The 23,059-nt window shown below is 27.8% G+C and overlaps 1 protein-coding gene across 1 annotated transcript in view; it reads left to right on the top strand.

Annotated features, from left to right (window-relative positions):
• LOC127285560 (uncharacterized) overlaps positions 1-23,059 on the top strand; it is a 153,092-nt gene that overhangs the window by 102,397 nt on the left and 27,636 nt on the right. Inside the window, exon 3 of the mRNA XM_051311652.1 lies at positions 9,771-11,276. Within this exon, the coding sequence (XP_051167609.1) occupies positions 9,771-11,276 (1,506 nt within the window). The remainder of the gene's footprint in view (positions 1-9,770; positions 11,277-23,059) is intronic.

The following is a 23,059-nucleotide window of genomic DNA, read 5'->3' as shown; positions in this document are numbered from 1 at the left end:
GAAAGTTACAACTGGTGTTCCCCCCTTAACATGGCCGACGGGTTCTTACTCGTAATTTGATGAATTATTTAAACGATAACAGTGCACTTTTGGCTTTTCACATACAATGTTTATTGAAAATCACGTAAGAAATAAAACAAATAATTTGTATAAAATAATTTAAAAGCGTAAATAAAACATTATAGCATTTATAGATTCTCTGAATTTGTAATAAAATATAAATTTTGAGGTTAGGGGTGTTTATTTCTTAACTTGAAATATTTTACTGCTGCGGTAATTCCCACTTAAAATATATATTTTATATCTTTTGAATAACATGCATACTGTATATTGTTTTATAATGTTTTTAAAATATAAAATGTGATTAGTTAACAAACACCCCTAACCTCAAAATTTATATTTTATTACGAATTCAGAGAATCTATAAATACAATTGAATCAAATATATAACAAAATTAATTATCAACACACATTTTAATTTTATTATATGTTAACAAGTCGTTTCCATATTATAGTATGAATAAAATTGATGAAAGTGGAAACTAATTTTCTTTCCCATAATAATAACATTGTGTCGTCTGTTTGTTGTCCCTCCAGGCCTCTGACGTTACACCTAGAATCGACTCTGACGTCACAAGTAACAGAGCCTAATTGAGTCGGATACGCAAGTCGGTTGCGGGAACTTACATATCCCGTATCCGACTTGCGTATCCGGCTTGCGTACCCGACTCAGTTGTGCTTAGGCCTTAATGGTGCGTCTCCAATACGAATCGAAGAGCATTTTTAAACGTATGACGTCATCAATGCTAAATCTTTACTGCTTGTAAGAGTTTTAAGTTTAATAGATCAAAAATGATCTATTTCTTTCTTGACAGTAATTTTAATAATAACCTGTATGAGAAAAATGTGTTTTAGTTTTAAAAACATTATTATTCAATATTACCATAAAAATGAGCTTGCCTTTAAGCATATGTTGTGACAGTTCTAAATGTACTGTGATAGTGAAACGTGCTTTAACTATAATGTTTTATTTACGCTTTTAAATTATTATATAAAAATTATTTGTTTTTATTTCCTACGTGATTTTCAATAAACATTGTATGTGAAAAGCCAAAAGTGCACTGTTATCGTCTAAATAATTCATCAAATTACGAGTAAGTACCCGTCGGCCATGTTAAACATACATTGATACCTTTTGTAAGTATCAAAAAATGAGACCGTTTTATACATCATTTTTCAAAATGATCCACATAACTGGTATCAATTCGATATTAATTATGGGCATCAAAACGTTGCACACCATATTGATACCCTCAGAAAAACAGTGTTTATAATAAAACAAAAAAACACTTTTAATCGTTTTTTGAAATTTAAAATTTTTGTTAGTTTTTTTGCATAAACAAAATTTTACAACATTATAAAGGAAAATTAATAACTCAACAACCGTTTGCAATAAATTAATGAAACTTATACTGATTATATAAAAAATTGCCCTCTTTTCAGTGAATATAATTGCAAACTTTTAAACCTAAAAATTCTTTTTTTTATAACATTTTTATAAACAATTTACATTATTTATGTGTTTTACCCCTGTACTTGTGATGAAACATAAATGAAGCGTACATGGCAGTCTCCTCTTTAAGTTCAAAAAAGAAAAAATTTGTATTTTCCACTAGAAATGTATTAAACGAATTTTTTATTATGACGCCCGCCAACCACCGAGCCATATCACTCTACGAAGGGTTGTTACTACCTACAATGCACTTAGGCTTTAAGGAATCTATAGAAAATGAAGCTATTAATATATATTTAAAGTTTACGAATCCAGTGTCCGTTTTTCAAAATTCTAAATGGACGAGCCAATATGACGGAAGAATTTTACAAAAATCGTTCGGTATTGCTTAAAAATCGTTACTCGAATGTTACTCAAAATTCGACTTTTTGTGGGCTATTTATGTACCCTACAGTTTTAAATGATTAAATATTCTTTGCAATTATATTTTCAAAATATTACAATTAAAATTTAGAATTAAATTATTGAATATCTTGCTATTAAATCTTGTTTATTATGGAATTTAAGCAGCACGTTAGGGTTAACACAGGTGTATTCAACTAAGAAACAGTAGTAGAGTTTTTATTAATAGACAAAAAATGTAAACCACTTCTTTTCGCGTATCAAGCTCAAGCACCTTTGGATGTTAGGCAGGTCAGATGCTCACGTTGATATGGCGCGCGTCACAATAAAAATTCTTTAATACACTTCTAGTAGAAAATTCAAATTTTTCTTTTTTGAAATTAAAGAAGAGACTGCCATGTACACTTCATTTAAGTTTAATCACAATAAGAGAGGTAGAACACATAAATAATGTAAATTGTTATTAAAAATACCGAATTTTTATGTTTACAAGTTTTTAATTATATTCATTGAAAAGAAGGCAATTTTTTATATAATCAGTATAAGTTTCTTTAATTTATTGCAAACGGTTGTTGAGTTATTAATATTTCTTTAAAATGTTGTAAAATTTTGTTTATGCAAAAAAAACTAACAAAAATTAAAAATTTTTAAAAACGGTTAAAAGTGTTGTTTTGCTCTATTATAAACTACAGATTTTTATAATATTTTTAACATTTTAGAAAATCAATGAAAATTTGTTGACACGGTTGACCTGAAGTTACTAATATATATATATATATATATATATATATATATATATATATATATATATATATATATATATATGTATACAGTACCGCCGGAAATTGTCGGTACGACCGACGTGCGCTGTGTCGAAATTTGATGCCGACTACAGATTTTTATAATATTTTTAACATTTTAGAAAATCAATGAAAATTTGTTGACACGGTTGACCTGAAGTTACTAATATATATATATATATATATATATATATATATATATATATGTATACAGTACCGCCGGAAATTGTCGGTACGACCGACGTGCGCTGTGTCGAAATTTGATGCCGACTTTAGAACTTGATATTTTGAGTTAGAAGAAAGTTAGAGACTTGAAACTTAGATGGTTGGAAAGCTGATGAAATTCTGCGTCTTGCCATATATCAAGAAATTTTTTTTTAGTTTTTGGAGCGATTATAACACCGGAAAGGTTTCTACACAAAATTAGACAATTTTCCCATTTTCGAACTATTTATTTGACTCTCGGCAAAATGTTGAAAAATGTATGGAAAAATTTGAAACTTTCGCAACATAATATTCAATAACTTGGCTTTAATTTGCGTTTTTCAAACATAAAAAATGTTTTGTGGTTCTCGAGTTATATTGAAAAATGTTCGAGCATGTTTTTCTATAATTCAACCGCCGATCATCACTTTTCGCCGCCTTGCAGCTTTCCTCGTTCGTTCCGCCAGGGCCGAATTTGCCTTATTTCGAGTGGGTCCTTATTAGAGCCTGTCTAGTTTTTTTAATTGTTTAAAGTTAATTAATTAATAAAAATATTATAAACTTATTATTGTGAAATCTATTATTATGATTATTATTGTGATTATTATTGACGAAGTTGACAAACCGAATGCCTAGAATATGCAAAGCTGTGATACAAGCCAAAGGAGGATATTTTGAAGAGTCTCGTGTGTAGCTTTATAAACTATAAATGATAACTTAATTTTCTTAAACTTAGCCATGTTTTTATTTAATATTGTTTATTTAATGTTTTTATATTTTAATTTGTTTTAAATTGTTCTCTTTAGTGCAGAAACCAAATCAAAAAATTTATTTAAAATTTAAATGAAACTGTATGTAGATTTTTAGAAAATAATTGAAAATATAAAAATTTTTAATTCCATGGACAGTCAAAATTTATTTCACATCAAGTGAAATAAATATTTGTAACATGCATTTAAAAAATACATAATAGCCGATATAATTAATTTTCAATTCAATTTTCAAATCTTCTCACCTCAAGTTTGGTACAATTTTATAAAAAATTTTCAAATTGGTAATATTTTCAATGACAGATTGTTTTGGTAATTTTCATTGAATTACTTGTTTTTAAACAAAAAATTTTTGTTATATAAAAATGTGTTTTAAAAATTTTTTATATTTGCTGTATCAACATATAGAAAATTTGTATAGAATTTTATTAAAATTGTTGTCTAATTTTCGTCCATTATTATAAATTATTTGAAAATTCAATGATTTTTTAATTCCACTGATAACGAAATTTTAACACACATAAAATGAAATAAAAATTTGTTACATAAGTAATTAAAAAATGCATAACAGCCGATAATAAATCTTCATTTCAATTTTCAAATTCTTCGTACCAAAAATTTTGTAATTTTTTTGTCATATAACTTTATAAACTGCCAATATAACTTAAATTTATATTATTAATTAACAGAAGTATGTAATGTAAATTATTTTAACAAAAAATATATTGTGTTTATAATTTCTGCTGAAAGAAATTGTGTTTTTGAAATTTTTTTGTTTCTCTTAATAAAAAATGTTTTTCTGCAATTTGTTTTCAATTCTCTTGTTTGAAAAATTCTCAGAATAATTAATAATTTATAGATATTTTACAGAAATATTAATTATAATTAATTATTTTAAAAATTATGTAAAATGAATGATCTATAATATTTAAATAATTTAATAATAATAATAATAATCACAATAATAATCATAATAATAGATTTCACAATAATAAGTTTATAATATTTATATTAATTAATTAACTTTAAACAATTAAAAAACTAGACAGGCTCTAATAAGGACCCACTCGAAATAAGGCAAATTCGGCCCTGGCGGAACGAACGAGGAGAGCTGCGAGGCGGCGAAAAGTGATGATCGGCGGTTGAATTATAGAAAAACATGCTCGAACATTTTTCAATATAACTCGAGAACCACAAAACATTTTTTATGTTTGAAAAACGCAAATTAAAGCCAAGTTATTGAATATTATGTTGCGGAAGTTTCAAATTTTTCCATACATTTTTCAACATTTTGCCGAGAGTCAAATAAATAGTTTGAAAATGGGAAAATTGTCTAATTTTGTGTGGAAACCTTTCCGGTGTTATAATCGCTCCAAAAACTAAAAAAAATTTCTTGATATATGGCAAGACGCAGAATTTCATCAGCTTTCCAACCATCTAAGTTTCAAGTCTCTAACTGAATATAGCCGCAAGTCCCTCCCTGCCTCCTCTCATTTCCCCTCCTCCGTCAAAAATGACCTAAATTTTGAGGTTATGTTTGTTTTAAGACTCTGAATAAAGCAGTAAGTCCTTCCCCCTTCCCTCATCTCTCTCCGTATTTCCCGCCAAAAATGACATAAATTTTGAGGTTATGTAAATTTCAAGACTTTCAATATAGCCGCAATTGGAGGTGGAGTTCCCGCCAAAAATGACTTGAATTTAAAGGTTATGTTCGTTTCAAGACTTTTTAATAATTTATTTGTTTTTAGGCAATTTCAGTAAAATTATTTTTAATAATAATTTCTTAATGTCGATTTTAATTTATTTAATTATTTATTTATTATTAATTTAATAATTTTAATTTTAATAATATTAATTCAGATTTCAATGAATTTGTAATAATAATTCTTTGAAATAGGTGGTTCATTTGGACAAATAAGAAAAAAAGTTGATCGGATCGGGCTGTAACTTGCACACCGTTTAGCCCTAGGGGTAAGTAATTTAACCACAAAGTATTGTTAGGCTTTTTCAAAATTTGTCGTTGAGGGAGGGGGTTGAATTTTTTTGAAAAATTTAAACAGTGAATTTTTGAAGACTTGTAACTTTAAAACAGAAACAAGAAAAAAATTTGTGTTGTATGTTTTGAAAGTTTTTTTCCTGCCCTTTCGAATAGTGCAAAAAGTTTTCAAAAAATTCAAATTTTGACCTATTTTTTTGAAAATTAAATTTTTTCGAATTTTTTTTTAATTTCGGTCTTTTTTTTATATTTTTTTTTGAAAGCTGAAATTGTGTGTTTTCACCACAAAAAATATTGAGATGTCCTTTTTTCTTATTTTTGAGATAATTATTTATTAATGTTAATAAGAATTTATATATTAATAAAGAGATTTTAGGCCAGATTTTTAATCCATCACCACAAATAGTTTATTAGATACGACGTTTCGGCAGCTGCCGCTACCCTTATCAAGTATTACATCAAGTAATTATACACTAAAAATGACAAGTTGAAAATTTTAATTAAAGTTTGAAATTAGTTTTATTTTTTACATTAAATTTGGAAAGAGCTGTACTTACGTTTAAACTGTTATATTTAAATTATAAAGTTTCATTAAGGAGGTTATGTTTAACCATCTCCTTAATGATCATTATCATTTTATTTAAAATAATGAATATTTGTATAAAAATTTTTTAAAAAGTGTATTGTTTAACTTATTATTAATTTTGTTTTTTAATTTTTATTTTGAATTAGTTAAACTTTTTGTTTTAAAAAAAAGAAAAAAATATAAGGATGGTTATATCCATTCTTATATAGTTTGTGTAGGACTAATGAAATACCGCATTCCAGATATTAATTCTATAGAGACTGTAAAAATGCTGATAATGTAGAACATCTCATTATCAATTTATTGTACATTATTCAAAAAACCTTGGTAGATATTTCCTATCTTTTCAATATCAGTTTTAAAATTTATTGATTTTTTTTCTTTTGCTATATATATCATTTCAAGAAATTTTCTTTTATAATAGTTCTGTTCTGTGTACAAGTTTGTTACGTTATTAAAATCAAAGTAATGGTTGTTTTCAGTTGCATGAGTAGCTAGAGCTGTGTTTGTTTTTTGTATTTTTAATATCTCTAGCGTGTTCTGTTAATCTAGTTTGTAAATATCTTAATGATTCACCAATGTATATACTGCCACATTGGCATGGTATTCTGTATATGGTATTAATTTGTTGTTTCTTTTCTATTTTATCTTTAGTTGAGTGCAAAATATTGATGACACATTAATTTGTTTACCTAAAAATAAAATAAATCATTTTTTTGAAAAATTTAACTCAATTAATGAAAAAATAAAATTCACTTTGGAAGAAGCAATAAACAATAATATAAACTTTCTTGACTTAACACTTTATATAAAAAATAATAAAATAATCACAAATTGGTTTAGAAAACCAATATGGTCAGGACGATATATAAACTATGATTCAGAACATTGTTTAAAATATAAGTTAAGCATAATTATTGGTTTAGTAGATCGAGCAATTAAATTATCAGATGAAAAATTGCACGAAGAAAATCTTCAAATAATTAAAGAAACTTTATAAAAAATGGTTTTCCAATAGACATACTAAATAAAAAAATCAAAGAAAGGTATAACTATTTAATTTCTAATAACAAAAAAACTCTAATTAATAATAAAAATATTGCAACTATTTCATTACCATATGTTAAAGATTTAGAACATATCTTCTACAACATTGTCAATAAATTCAATATAAGAATAGTGCAATCAATTGAAAACACAATTCAAAAAAATATTTTGCACTCAACTAAAAATAAAATAGAAAAGAAACAACAAATTAATACCATATACAGAATACCATGCCAATGTGGCAGTATATACATTGGTGAATCATTAAGATATTTACAAACTAGATTAACAGAACACGCTAGAGATATTAAAAATACAAAAAAACAAACACAGCTCTAGCTACTCATGCAACTGAAAACAACCATTACTTTGATTTTAATAACGTAACAATCTTGAACACAGAACAGAACTATTATAAAAGAAAATTTCTTGAAATGATATATATAGCAAAAGAAAAAAAATCAATAAATTTTAAAGCTGATATTGAAAAGTTAGGAAATATCTACCAAGGTTTTTTGAATAATGTACAATAAATTGATAATGAGATGTTCTACATTATCAGCATTTTTACAGTCTCTATAGAATTAATATCTGGAATGCTGTATTTCATTAGTCCTACACAAACTATATAAGAATGGATATAACCATCCTTATATTTCTTTCTTTTTTTTAAAACAAAAAGTTTAACTAATTCAAAATAAAAATTAAAAAACAAAAATAATAATAAGTTAAACAATACACTTTTTAAAAAATTTTTATACAAATATTCATTATTTTAAATAAAATGATAATGATCATTAAGGAGATGGTTAAACATAACCTCCTTAATGAAACTTTATAATTTAAATATAACAGTTTAAACGTAAGTACAGCTCTTTCCAAATTTAATGTAAAAAATAAAACTAATTTCAAACTTTAATTAAGATTTTCAACTTGTCATTTTTAGTGTATAATTACTTGATGTAATACTTGATAAGGGTAGCGGCAGCTGCCGAAACGTCGTATCTAATAAACTATTTGTGGTGATGGATTAAAAATCTGGCCTAAAATCTCTTTATTAATTGCAAAATTAATCACATCAATTTTATCCAAAAATAAAAAGAATTTATATATTTTATAAACGAATAAAGGAATCCTAATTCTGACATTACTAAATGAATGTTGACAAAATTCCGCATCCAACGAGCCCTATATGAAGCACTTTGGGTTAGTGGATTGTTAAATAAACAATTGGCTAACATGGCAATTGTTTATAAAAAATCCTCTAATCCAAAATAGTCCACATAGGGCTCGTTGGATGCGGAATTACGTCCAGTGTTGCCAGACCGTACCATAATTATTTAATCGTACCATAATTTGACTCTTTGTACCATGTGCCTTCCATAGTTTGTCGCGTACCATAATTTTGAGTCAGTCATTATTTAAAAAAAATCGAATGTTTTTTTGTAAATTACGCGTGGATGATCGTCAGGATACGGTCACACTATCCCGTGCATGCATCGTGCATACATGCAGAAACATTTAGCAAGTCCTACTTCAGCGAAATCTAGTGAATGTTTAGTAACTTTCTAGTTAAAACTGAAATTTTTCGAAAATTAATAGAAAGTTACTAATCATTCACTAGATTTTAATTTAATAATGAATTTATCCCTTGGTGTAATGAATAGTAAGGAAAAAAATTTAACAATCCATCCAAGTCAAGTAGTCAATAAAATAAAAGAAATTATTTTTTACGTTTCGACAGCACTGCTGTCCTCATCAGAAACGAAAAAAAAAATGTTTAGCTATAAAATTGTCATCTTGAAATTAAGACGTCAAAAGACAAGTTTGTCAAAAGTTGTCTTTTGACGTCTTAATTTCAAGATGACAATTTTATAGCTAAAAAATTTTTTCTTTGTTTCTGATGAGGACAGCAGTGCTGTCGAAACGTAAAAAATAATTTCTTTTATTTTATTGACTACTTGACTTGGATGGATTGTTAAATTTTTTTTGCTTACTATTCACTAGATTTTGTTGAAGTGTGACCAGACAAATATTTCTACATGCATGCGCAAGTGCATGCATGAGATATTGTGACCGTACCTTCACTGTACAAAAAATATAAAGGCCTTAACACATGACAGCGTAAATTTAAAGTTAAAGGGCGTAAAACCAACTTTTTGTACTGAAAATCACATTTTTAACTTAAAAAAAAATTTAAAAAAACTGAACTAAAAAAAAAAGTTTAAATTCAAAAAAATTCAACCCCTTCCCTCACCTACAGTTTTTGAAAAAACCTAACAATACTTTATGGTTAAAGTACTTACCCATAGGGTTAAACTATGTGCAAGTTCCCCCCGATCCGTTCAACTTTGTTTTCACTCAGTACGCTACAGGAAATTTACCCCGTATATTTATAACTGTCAACTTAAACAATTTATAAATAATACAATTACTGAATTTTTCATTCCAGGTATAACAGTTATTTTAATGCAAGATCCAAGACGAGGATAACAGTTAGAGATGATAAATCAACATTTAGAAAGTATTTTGATTTTTCAAGTCGATATGTGACAAGAGATGCAGCCTTTATTTTGATTAAAACTAATCAATTACCCTATTATCAAGTACGTGTGTTTTACAATCAACGAAAATTACCATCTGACAATATTATTATTTACAATGAAGTAAAAAAGTTTCGAAGAAGTAAAAAAGCTCGTATTTTGCAACGATTAAGAGAAACGAATGATGAAAGACTAATACATAAAATATATCCAATGTATTTACGTTTTTATCAACCTATTCAAGAACGTAGACACTTTAGAAGATCTAACAATAGAAAAATTCGATTTACAGCATCACAAACTTTGCAATCTGATACTATTTTGAAATATACAGAAAGATTTCTTAAATTTCGGTTGAATTATAAAAGATTTGCCCGTGAACAATATAACAATAACTTTAGTCAGCAACGATTTAGGTTAAATTATAGACTTCATGATAATGTAGAAAGTTATATATTTAAAATACTCAGAGAAGTTCAGTTTAATTCAAAAGAACTTTTCAGAGTACAAAGTATTAATCCATTAATACCAGAGACAAGTTTCCCATCTTTGAAATATGGAGTTAATCAGTTTAATTTGAATAAAAACAAATTAGTAATAAATAAATATAATTTTGAAGAGACAGAAAATACAGAAATTATGCGTCACTATAAGCAATTAAACCATAATACACTACCTCAATACTTCATAAGATTCGACACTTACTTTACTAATCGACAAATGAACATTGCATTTAATTTTGTAAAACATGTATTTACAGAATTAAACAAAAATGCATTACATGTGGAAGATAAATATTTTTTTTTGAAGTTTGGTTTTAGTAAACAATTTCAAAAATTGATTCAGATTACCGGATTAAAAAAAAGTATGAGAAAAAATGAATTTATTGTATTAGGGGAAAAGGATAACCGCATACAGAAGTTACGATCAAAAGTTAAATATCTTGAATCAGATTTATGTAACAGAAAAGATACTGAACGGAAAGAAATACAAGATATTACATTTTCAGATCAAAGACAAATTTTATTTTATAGAAGTTCTCAAAAAAGACAAATTTTTGAAAATTCCTTTAGACGGGAGAATACTGTTATTACAAAACAAGTAGTCAGGAATAAAGTATTGATAACGGATACTAATCGTATAAGAAATTTGAATCGGGTAAAAGGATTTATAAATTTTGAACTAAAAGTACGTTTATTGGAAAGAAAATTCAGAACATTTAATATTAGAACCTCAAATGCTATTCCATTTGGACAACGTAATTTGTCTTACGCATTCCAGAGTAATAATCTTAAAAAGAAACTAATTCTGAACAAAACAAATTTATTCACAGAAGCTATAAGACACATATTCTTAATTTGTCTTTGTGCATTACATGCATCAGCTAATCTTGGAAAGAAGAGCACATTTTTAAGGTAAGACTTTCAGCTATCATATCTTATCATACGTAAGTCCGAAGTAATGGAACCTTAACAATATTTATCGTCAGATTGGTAATATAAAAATTCGAACGAATGTTCGTAGATTAAAAAACTCGACGAAACAAGATTTTCCATCGAAAGCTTTTTGATAAAAACATTATTTATAATTTTTTCTTGAAAACATTTTTTAAGTGTTAGTTTGTTTTACAAATTTTATCCTGTCATATGCAAATTAAGTAGAAACACATTTAAATACACACACACATATATGTATATATATATCTACCTATATTACAAAAAGATATCGCCGCCAACGCCCCCGCTGTTTCAAGGCTCTGAATATAGCCGCAAGTCAAAAGAAGAGGATAGAAGAGAAGGGAGGAAGGACTTGCGGCTATATTCAGAGTCTTGAAACGATCTTAACCACTAAATTTAGGGTGGGGGAGGGGAATAGGGAAGGGGGGGAGTTTCGACACTACGCTGGAATTCGCTGTACTCGCCCACCATGCAATTCACGTACCGTTCAGAATTTGTCTCGAAAATTTTGGAGAATGGGGGTTGGCGCGCGAAGCGCGCAGGGTGCGTCGCCCCCTAGTATATATATGGGTGATTCTACAAACAAAGGACGAAAATGAAGAAAATATGGACACAACATTTTTTTCTCATTTAAGGTCTGAAAAGTACTTTAACTTCAAGTTAATGACACTAAAAAAGATATCTGAAAGTGGCCAGACAAAATTTTAAATTTACAAAAGTTATGGTTGTTTATAAACAATTTATCCAGGAACTTAAGATCGTGTATAGAAAATTCACATTAAGGGGGGAACACAAGTTGTAACTCAACAAATACTGCTTTTTACAAGAATATTTTCCAAAAGAACAATGAATCTTTTTAAAGAATACTATTTATTAGTTAAAAGTACATGTAAAAAGCTGTAATTTAAAAGAAAAAAAAAATTTTTTTAACAAAAACTTTTCGAGATATGAGCCATTGAAGTGGCGCCTTAAGAAAAAAGGCGAATTGCGGTGACCAGCATTCTGCAAGTATACTTCGTCTGAAATACAAAAATGAAATTGATTTACATTTATTATAAGATTATCTAGTTCCTGATCGAAGGATTTAAAAAAAAAAAAAATTTGACAAAATGACCAAAGTCAAAAGTATGATTTTCGTTAAAAAATACTGTCGATTTTCAGCTATATAAAAAAAAGTTTTGCATAAAAAAAAAATCCTTCGATCACGAACTAGACTTATATGTGTAAATGAAGCACACTAAATTTTAAATAAATCGGTTTAATGGTATTCGAGTAATCGTGGTCACCGACTTGGAAAATGTCATTTTGAGAAAAACGCATTCAAAGTTTCAACTTACTTTTTTTTGTTCAGAAGAAATTTTGTTTCCAATTTACAAAGAGTCATCGATTCCTGGACCATATAATAACTCTTTCGCAGTGGTTGCCGATTCTAAAATGCCAATTTGCTGCCATCTGTCGTTAGGGTCAGGTATGGCTGGCCACCTTGTATGAAGCCACGGGACGCGCCGCTGTAGTGTTCTGTATATCTCATTTATTTTTCACCGGATCAACTTTGAAATTTACAGACACATTTCTAAATATGTATACTTTAAGAAAATTCACAAAAAAAAATCGATTTTTCGAAAGTTACAACTGGTGTTCCCCCCTTAACACAAAAAATAATTAATGGATTTATACAAAATATAATATTCGAAGGTTTTCGGGGTCGCTGATTACGAATCCGAGATCAGTTTTTCAAAATTCAAAATGGCGAATCCAATATGGCGGACTTTTTTTAAAAAAATCGTTCGGGTTTGCTTTAAACTCTCTACTCGGGGGTTTTCAAGGTCGCTGATTACGAATCCGAGATCAGTTTTTCAAAATTCAAAATGGCGGATCCAATATGGCGGACTTTTTTTTTAAAAAATCGTTCGGATTTGCTTAAAACTCTTTACTGGGGGGTTTTCGGGGTCGCTGATTACGAATCAGAAGTCAGTTTTTTTAAATTCAAAATGGCGAATCCAATATGGCGGACAAATATTTAAAATCACTGGAGACTACTTACTTGGTAACTTTGTAGGGTCGCTGATAACGATTCCGACGTCAGTTTTTCATATTTAAAATGTTCGAATCTAATCTATTAAACGAATTTTAAAAAAATTGTTCAATTTTTATTAAATTTTAAATCCAGAAGTTTTTGAATTATTGAAAACTAATCTGAAGTGCAATTTTTAAAATTCCTCAATTTTTAAGATATTTCTTTAAAATAGTCATATTTTGAAAATCTGGCTTAAAACTCGTAATCTGGTAATTCTAAAAAGAAACAGTATGGAATGAAACATTTTTTGCACGTATAATTTTGATAAACAGGTTAATTTAAATTAATAAGTTTTTTTCAAAATTTGTTCGCTATATTGGATCTGCCATTTTGAATTTTGAAAAACTGACGTCGGATTCGTAATCAGCGACCCCAAAAACCCCAGAGTTATTGTTTTCAGACAAATATATTAAGTTTTTTCAAAAGTCGTTCGCCATATTGGATCCGCCATTTTGAATTTTGAAAAACTGACGTCGTATTCGTAATCAGCTACCCCGAAAACCCCCGAGTAACGAATTTTACAAGGATCAAAAAAAGTTATCGCTTTAATTAGTAATTTGTTTATATAATTTGTTTATAACAAGTTACGTGTGTTCTACTAGAACATAATTTTACAAATCACAAATCTGTAGGAGTACTTTAAGTGTCTAATAATAAAAAATATTTCGATTTTATTGTGATATTCGTACGATTCACAGGAAAAAAGTACTTTTTATTTGTTTATTTATATTAATATAATTATATTTACAAAATGAAAATTAAAGATTAGGGTTTAGCAATATCATAAAAATTTAGTGAGGATTATTTTAAGTCAAGAAAATCGAAAATTGTTAAAAAATGATTAGTTTTACGCTTTTTTTAGTGCTTAATGTATATCCTGTCTTAAAAGTGCCAGACGAATGAGAATTTGGCAGTTTTTTTTAAAAAAAGGTAGAAACAACATTAAATAATAAAATAAGCAATTCTATCCGATAGAGAATTCAAAGTTGCAATACGCATGATAATTAAATCCAGGGACAAAATTTAAAAAGATATTTTATAAATAAGGTTTAGAGTAATCAAGTTTGAATTTTCCGCTAAACACTAGAAAAATAATATTTTTTCACAATATGAACTGTCAATTACACTGCGGGACATGCCAGACGAATGAAAATTTAGTACTTTGATTGTATAATCGATTTTAATGTTCTAAAGCTTAAAAAATTGGTATATTTCTATACTTTCGAATGCTGAGTAGCGTTTTTCAAAAATTTAAAATGGCGATGCCAATGTGGCGGATAAATGGCACAATGAGCGAACATTTTAAAATAACTTCTAAAATATTCTCAAATACAATATCCAATAGTTTTTGAGGTTGCTGAATTCAAATCTGATGTTAGTTTTTCAAAATACAAAAGGGAGGATTCAAAATGGCAGACAAAAACTTTAAAAATTGATCGATACTGATTTTTTAATGAAATAATAATTTCGGTTTTCCGTATGGACCGGTGAAAATTCAACCATTTAAAATTTTTCTTTATAAAGTCCAGCAATTTTTTTCCTGATATTATTTAGGTTATTCATTATTATATTTTTTATCAATAAAATTAAAAAAATTACTTTTTTTAATAATTAAAATTTATTAAAAATCCATACAATTGATAGTCGAGAATCATGAAAAATGCCTATAAGTAATGAAAAAAATAAAAACTTTGGAAAAAGGTGCAGTTTTAAAGTAATATTACACTGGGTTACAAAAAAATGGTGAAGTCGTGTTGATTTAAAATTTTTTGTGTTTATTGAAACTTTAGGTGTCACTGAACAAGAATAAACCAAAAAAAATTTTTTCATTCGGTCAGTTCCGTAAAAAACGAGATTAAAGTGTCAAAAAATTGTTTTTTTTAACACTTTTTGAAGCGTTGTTAAATGAAAACGCAACATGATAAAAATATTTACAAGGGCTTGAATGAAACATTAAACCTTCAACTTTGAGTCCTAAAACTGAAAAGTGAATGATAATTCCGGAGAAAATTTATTTGACATGAAATAACTATCTCAAATAGTCAAAATAAATGGGATAGAGAGCACTTGTTAAAAATCGATTTCCAAAACCGAATTTTTTGGAACTTATTACTTGGAAGTTTTCAACTTTTCAATTGACATTTCGAAAGTTGAATTTAAAAAATTGAAAATGGCGGATTAAAGATAGCGTTCAAAATTTCAAAAAAGTCCATTTTTGAAACTTTTGAACGCTATTTTCAATCCACCATTTTCAATGTTTTAAATTCAACTTTCGAAACGTCAATTGAAAAGTTAAAAACTTCCAAGTAATAAGTTCCAAAAAAATTAGGTTTTGGAAATCTATTTTTAACAAGTGCTCTCTATCCCACCTATTTTGACTATTTGAGATAGTTATTTCATATCAAATAAATTTTCTCCGCAATTATCACTTTTCAGTTTTGGGACTCAAAGTTGAAGGTCTAAGCTTTCATTCAAGCCCTTGTGGAGATTTTTATCATGTTGCGTTTTTATTTTACAACGCTTCAAAAAGTGTTAAAAAACAATTTTTTGACACTTTAATCTCGTTTTTTACGGAACTGACCGAATGAAAAAAAATTTTTTTGGTATACTCTTGTTCAGTGACACCTAAACTTTCAATAAACACAAAAAATTTTAAATAAACACGACTTGACCATTTTTTTGTAACCCAGTGTTATTGATATCTAATATAAACAAGATGGGGGTCCCTTTTTATAAAAGAAGTTTATGTTCATTTCATGAACATTTTGCTTCCTCATTGCGCAAAGCAAAAGATTTGCTTCCTCTTGGAGGAAGCAATAAATTAATAATTTATATACATATTATTTTACGGTCCCTATAACAAAACTAATTATAATATTAATTAAGTTAATTACTGTAAACAATTATTAAGTTTAATTAATATAATATAAATGAAAAACTTTTTCTACATCCTCTACGAGGTGAAATTTTTTAAAAGATCAGAAGAATAATGGAATTCTTCCTTAAAGATTTATTCTTTAAATTTAAATGAAATCTAAACTATATATATACCAATCAGTTTCTTTTGACGTAAGGAATAAGATTATTATATGTATTGCCTTTATTTTAGCTTTGAAACAATTTTTTTATTAAAATCGATTTTTTGAAAAAAAGTAAAAAAAAATTTTTTTTAGGGGGTACTTTCTAAAATTGTTGTGTTCATTTTGAGATATTAATGTGACAAATGTACATACCGAATTTTAGCCAAATCCGTTAAAACGTATTAACGATATCGTGTTCACAAAAACTTTTTTAACTAAAATATGAATTTTTTAATTTATTCTTTAAATTTCAATGAAATATAAACTTTATATATACCAATCGATTCGTCTTGATATGAGGAATACGATTTTACTATGTATTGCCTTTAATTTTGCTTTCAATAAATTTTTTCGATTAAAATCGATTTTTTTGAAAAAATGCCAAAAAAATTTTTTTGTGGGTATTTTCTAAAATCATTGTGTCCATTTTGAGATATTTATGTGACAAATATACGTACCAAATTTTAGCCAAATCCGTTAAAACGTATTAAAGTTATCGTGTTCACAAAAAAATGGATCCACACACACACACATACACACACACATACATACATCCGGACAATTGATCAGGGACTTATATATGACATTTATAAATAGAAAAAAATTTGTTTGGTGCATTTCTAATAATTTCATAATTTGAAGGACTACATAGCTTCCTCCAGAGGAAGCAAAAACATTGGCCTAGTTCAAGCGGTCGGTCCCTAGCATTATTCAAATTTTTTATTTCGATTTTTTTAAAATTTTCATTCGTTTAATTATTGTTCACGCAGTCATCACCTGCAAATAATATTAATAAAAGTAATTTCGTTATCATTTCTTCTTACAAAAAGTTTTTCTTGTAACCTTCCACAAGTTTTCGAGCTCAAGTGATTCGAGTGAACCTATTATCACGTTTCTGGATGCTTGTGCGACTCAAGCGAACCAATCAGCGCGTCGCTGTATCCTATCACTCCGTATTCCCCTACCACTGTATGAAAAACCTGGATCGATAACTAGCTTTTCGTCTTTATTTCGATTTTATCAATCGGCCTTTTATAAGGCCACCAAACCGTTGCAATTTGCAACATTTTATCAATCGGCCTTTTCAAGGCATATCTACTGTCAAATTGAGTTATTTCGATTAATTTTTTAATTACAGTAGAACCTCGATTATCCGAGGTAAAGGGGAAAGAGGCACCTCGGATAAGCGAAAACTCGGATAACACAGAACAAATACCTAAAATTCAAAAATTTTAATCATTTTTTTTATGTATTTAATATCAGCGACCCAAAAAACCCCCGAGAAACTAGTATCAATCAACTTCGATCAATTTTTAAAGTTTTTGTCCGACATTTTAAATCCGCCATTTGTACTTTCAAAAACTAACGTCAGATTCGTAATCATCGATTTCAAAAACACCCGAGAAACAAGTATCGAACAATTTCGATCGATTTTAAACATTTTTGTCCGCCATTTTGTATTCAAAAACTTACATCAGATTTTAATTCAGCAACCTTAAAAAACGATTGGATATTGTATTTAAGAATAACTTGAGTTCTTTAAGACGTTTAATTCACGAACTTATTTTAAAATGTTCGCTCTTTGTGCCATTTTTCCGCAATATTGGCATCGCCTTTTTAAATTTTCGAAAAAAGCCACTTGGCATTCGAAAGTATAAGAATGTTCGAATTTTTTAAGACATAGAAATTTAAAATCGGTTAAAACCATTTTTGTTTAGAAGACTGTCCTGGTTGCCATGGAATGTCCCATGGGATGTTCCACGTCAAACGGAACAGAGCTATAGACAAAAATTGTCTTGATAAAAAAATCGTTTAAGGGCTGAAAAAACTTGTATACTCTTGTACTTTCAAAAGCAGATGAGCGATTTTAGAAATTCAATATGGCGCCTGTAGATGTGACATAAGTCATCAATGTCACGATTTAACAAATACAAACATAAATAAAATTTCCAAAATTAATTAAATTGAATCAAAGAATACACTTTTAAGTATTTTTGGGGCCGCTGAATACGAATCTAAAATCAGATTTTAATAATTCAAAATGGGAGATTCAAAATGACGGTCGATTTTAAAAAATTTAATATTTTTCCTCGAAATTTGATACTCGGGGCTTTTTAAAGTCGTAGAATACGAATCTGAAGTCAGATTAAAAACATTCAAAATGGCGGATCCAAGATGGTGGTCGATTTATTTTAAAACTTAATATTTTTTCTCAAAACTGGTTACTCGGGGGTTTTATGATGTCGCTGAATACGAATCTGATGTCAGATTTTAAAATTTTTAAATGTCAGATTCAATATTACGGTCCATTTTTTTTAAATTTAATTTTTTTGATTAAATATGTTATTTGGCTGATTTAGAGGTCGCTAATTTTTAAAGCAAAGGAGCGCTTGTATATTTTTTAGAAAAGTGTCTTTAAAACCTCTAATGAACCACTGCATTGTAATTAACTGTGTACATTTTTAGACCTTTGATTTAAACTATTCTGAAAGAAAAATTTTAAATTTACTATACATGTGATCAACTTACAGAAGTTTTTCAGTAAAGAGCAATTCAATGGGACCTAATCACAAGAATTTTAAATGATTGGAGCAATTTTATTGAAACCTTGTGAATATGTTACTTTATTTGAACAGAATGAAAGCCCACAAACAATTTTTAAAAATTTTTTGAGATATTTCTAATTAAAAATTTATGTCATTTAAAAAAAAACATGTAATTTTTTTCTTGTTATCCAAATGAGATCAATTTTTTTCAAAATTTTTAGAAAAAGATGCTATTTTAAGAAAAAAATAGTTCATGAAAAAAACAATTTTTTTTTGCTCGGAAAAAAGTCAAAAAAAATTTTGAATTTATTTTTTGAAAAAACTACTTCGATTTCAAAATTTTGTTTTCTACTTATTGCCTGTGATGTTAAGAATAACTTCTCTAATTTTCATATTGGAACAGCATGAACTTTGCGAGAAAAAATTAAAACGTCCAGTGTGGCGCGATGGGACGCGCGCATCTTAGTTTTCACGAATTTTCGTAAAAAAAGTTCAAGACAAAAGTTGTTCCAAACAAAAAGATCTACATCTTTGAAACCAAAAAATTGATCCGGGGCCTAATGTTGGGCCATACAATGAAAAAAGTGGTTTTCTTAAATAAGACCACTAATTTTCAGTATTAAAACTAATTTCTTTACTGTGGGCCTCACATTGGGCCGTGGAATCTTACATTGGGTTCTGTGCTCAATTTGAAAATTAGCTTCGAATTTCTAATCCTGTGACCCCAAAAACCCCCAAGATACACTACCGTCCGAAATTGTGCGAACTCTGCTTTTTCAACAACTATAAAACTGTTCAAATCTTCAAAAATATTAAAACTAAAATTTTATCCTCTTTATTTTATTAAAGCTAATAAAATTCTGAAAGAAATGATACCTTGACAAAGAGAATATGTTAATTTTTCAATTAGATATCTAAGAAAAACCCAATTTTCAATGTTTTTACTATTTTTTTTATTTCTCTGGCAAAAATTAATATTTTTAAACGTTCTTAGGCTCATTGAAATCGTATTTTAATATGCAATTCAAATTATATAAAACAATTCATGTACATATTCTTCCCTAGCGTATGCAAACCGTGAAAATTGGCTCATAAAATGTCAAAAAATTTAAATTTAATTCTACAATAAAATATAATGTTTAAAAATCAAGTAAATATACCATTCTAAACTTCTATGATTTATGTAAGTAAATTTAAGATTTATACATTTTACTGATCATTTTTTGTCATATAAATATTAATAACAATTTTTTGATATTTTATGAGCCAACTTTCACGGTTTGCATACGCTAGGGAAGAATGTGTACATGAATTGTTTTATATAATTTGAATTGCATAACAAAATACAATTTCAATGAGCCTAAGAACGTTTAAAAATATTAATTTTTGCCAGAGAAATAAAAAAAATAGTAAAAACATTGAAAATTGGGTTTTTCTTAGATATCTAATTGAAAAATTAACATATTCTCTTTGTCAAGGTGTCATTTCTTTCAGAATTTTATTAGCTTTAATAAAATAAAGAGGAAAAAATTTTAGTTTTAATATTGTTGAAGATTTGAACAGTTTTATAGTTGTTGAAAAAGCAGAGTTCGCACAATTTCGGACGGTAGTGTTGGATTTGTTTAAATTTATTTGTTTGTCAAAAAATGTAAGTCCCAATCCCAGACATTGGGACCAATATTTTTGGCACTTATACAACATGTCTGAACGCAGAATTTCATATGGATTACGAATTTGATACTAAAAATTAGTGGTCTTATTTAAGAAAACCACTTTTTTCATTGTATGGCCCAACATTGGGCCCCGGATCAATTTTTTGGTTTCAAAGATGTAGATCTTTTTGTTTGGAACAACTTTTGTCTTAAACATTTTTTACGAAAATTTGTACTTTTCGAGATATTTGCAAGTTTCCATACTATATAATGGACGTGAAAACTAAGATGCGCGCGTCCCATCGCGCCACACGGGACGTTTTAATTTTTTCTCGCAAAGTTCATGCTGTCCCAATATGAAAATTAGAGAAGTTATTCTTAACATCACAGGCAATAAGTAGAAAACAAAATTTTGAAATCGAAGTAGTTTTTTCAAAAAATAAATTCATAATTTTTTTTGACTTTTTTCCGAGCAAAAAAAATTGTTTTTTTCATGAACTATTTTTTTCTTAAAATAGCATCTTTTTCTAAAAATTTTGAAAAAAATTGATCTCATTTGGATAACAAGAAAAAAAATTACATGGTTTTTTTTAAATGTTAAAGACGGAAATTAATTAACAAGAATAAAATAAATAATTTAAAGAGAAAATAATAAAGTTCAGAAATAATACTAATTTTTACTATTAACAATTCCTCTCATAGGTGAAGCGTAAATTGCTCTTCGCTAACCAAGTTAGAAAAAGGTTGTGGACTGCCCCGTAGTATATTATTAATTCAATAAACCCGGATAGACGGTATTTTAGAGAAACTGATCAAAAAGAGAGCTATAATAAAGACATCAAAACGGTGACTAAATAAATGAAAACGTAATTACCACAACAAAAGAAATCCGTTTATTCATTCGGCCCCCAAAAGTATACATTCAGTTCTCCAATTGATCTTTAATAAAATGATTACAATTTAAACAAATTTTACGTTAAGCTACTTGATTGAAAATCAAGTCTCACGAAAATAATTTATTGCAAGCAAAACAAAGAGATCAAATAAAAGAAATTTTCAATAATAAGAAAACAATTTGTGTGTTTGAAATGTGTGTGATAATGTTTGTATTTCTTTTTAAAATTCTATATGTTTCAGTTAATGTATGGATATTTAGAGCAACTCACCAGAATAATGATAAATAAAATGTTACAGAAAAGTATCAAATTACTTTTCGAAATCTTGAGAGTTTAACACTCGTACTTGATATACGATTCTGAAATATGCGGAAGTCTTTTTACCTTCCTTTATTCTTTATTTTTTCTTTTAATAAACTTGTCTTAAATATTGCCTTTAAACAATTATTTCAATATTTCAAAATCTGCCTTTTAAAAATTCAGAATAATGGGTTCACTAAACCTGAATTTCCCAAACAGTTAATTTGAGATATAAATAATTGTGATATTAAACAAAACACTTTTAAATTTCAACGGGATCTTGCACTTTAGCATTTATAACTCTTTATACTTGTAAAATTAAATTTCCTTTTTTTAAATGAACTTTTATAACTTAATAGATTTTAGTAATCGTGGAATATTCACTTGTCTTTATAGGTAAACTCAACAATTTCAACCCTTACTACGGGGAATAAACAATAAACTCAACCACTCTCAGTGGGAGTAAAACTTAATAATCATCCGCCTTTTTGCGGAAACACATCCGCTCTGCGGGGAAAACAAATTAAGACTCCTCGACGAATAATTCGGTAGCAACAATCACACTCTGCTTGTATGTAATTGTAACTAGTGGGAGGGTTGATTTTGCAATCAACACCTCGTTGTGAAGCATTATTAACTCTCACACCGGGGATATATACTATCATACGTGTTTATGTTTACCTTCTTATCTATCTAGACCTTGATTTGCTTCGGTTCTGAGAAATTAATAAGTTCAAAAATGTGGTTGAATGACCGTAAACACAAATGTTTAGATGGTGATCACCCACATTACATAAGTTATACAAAAGAAAGAATGGCTATTGTCCAAATTTAAAGGGACATTGTATTTTCAAATCTAATTATTTGATACAATAGACACGTGCCAGCTAAGTCAACAGATATGATTGTAATAATATAATAGAATTATTTAAATTAGATCAATTTTTAAATTTATTATTTCTATAGATATATTTGAAAGAAAATATTTATTTTGTTTTTAGAAAACTTGTTGTTTGTTCACCAAATTAGAGGAATCTTTCCTATAATTATTCGGCAGATCAGCTGTTTATTTTCTTATTCACTTCTACTTTTATATATGAATAAATGTCATATGTCGTTTCGAAGTTGAATATTTTTACCTTACGAAAAAAATAAATATTAATTATTAATAGAAAAAATAAAATATACAA

Source organism: Leptopilina boulardi, unplaced genomic scaffold (genome assembly GCF_019393585.1).
Source record: "Leptopilina boulardi isolate dan_hultmark-lab unplaced genomic scaffold, ZJU_Lbou_2.1 LbouV2_335, whole genome shotgun sequence".
NCBI classification, from domain to species: Eukaryota; Metazoa; Arthropoda; class Insecta; order Hymenoptera; family Figitidae; genus Leptopilina; species Leptopilina boulardi.
Note: the sequence above shows the minus strand (reverse complement) of the source record. Positions and strands in the feature narration are given on the sequence as shown.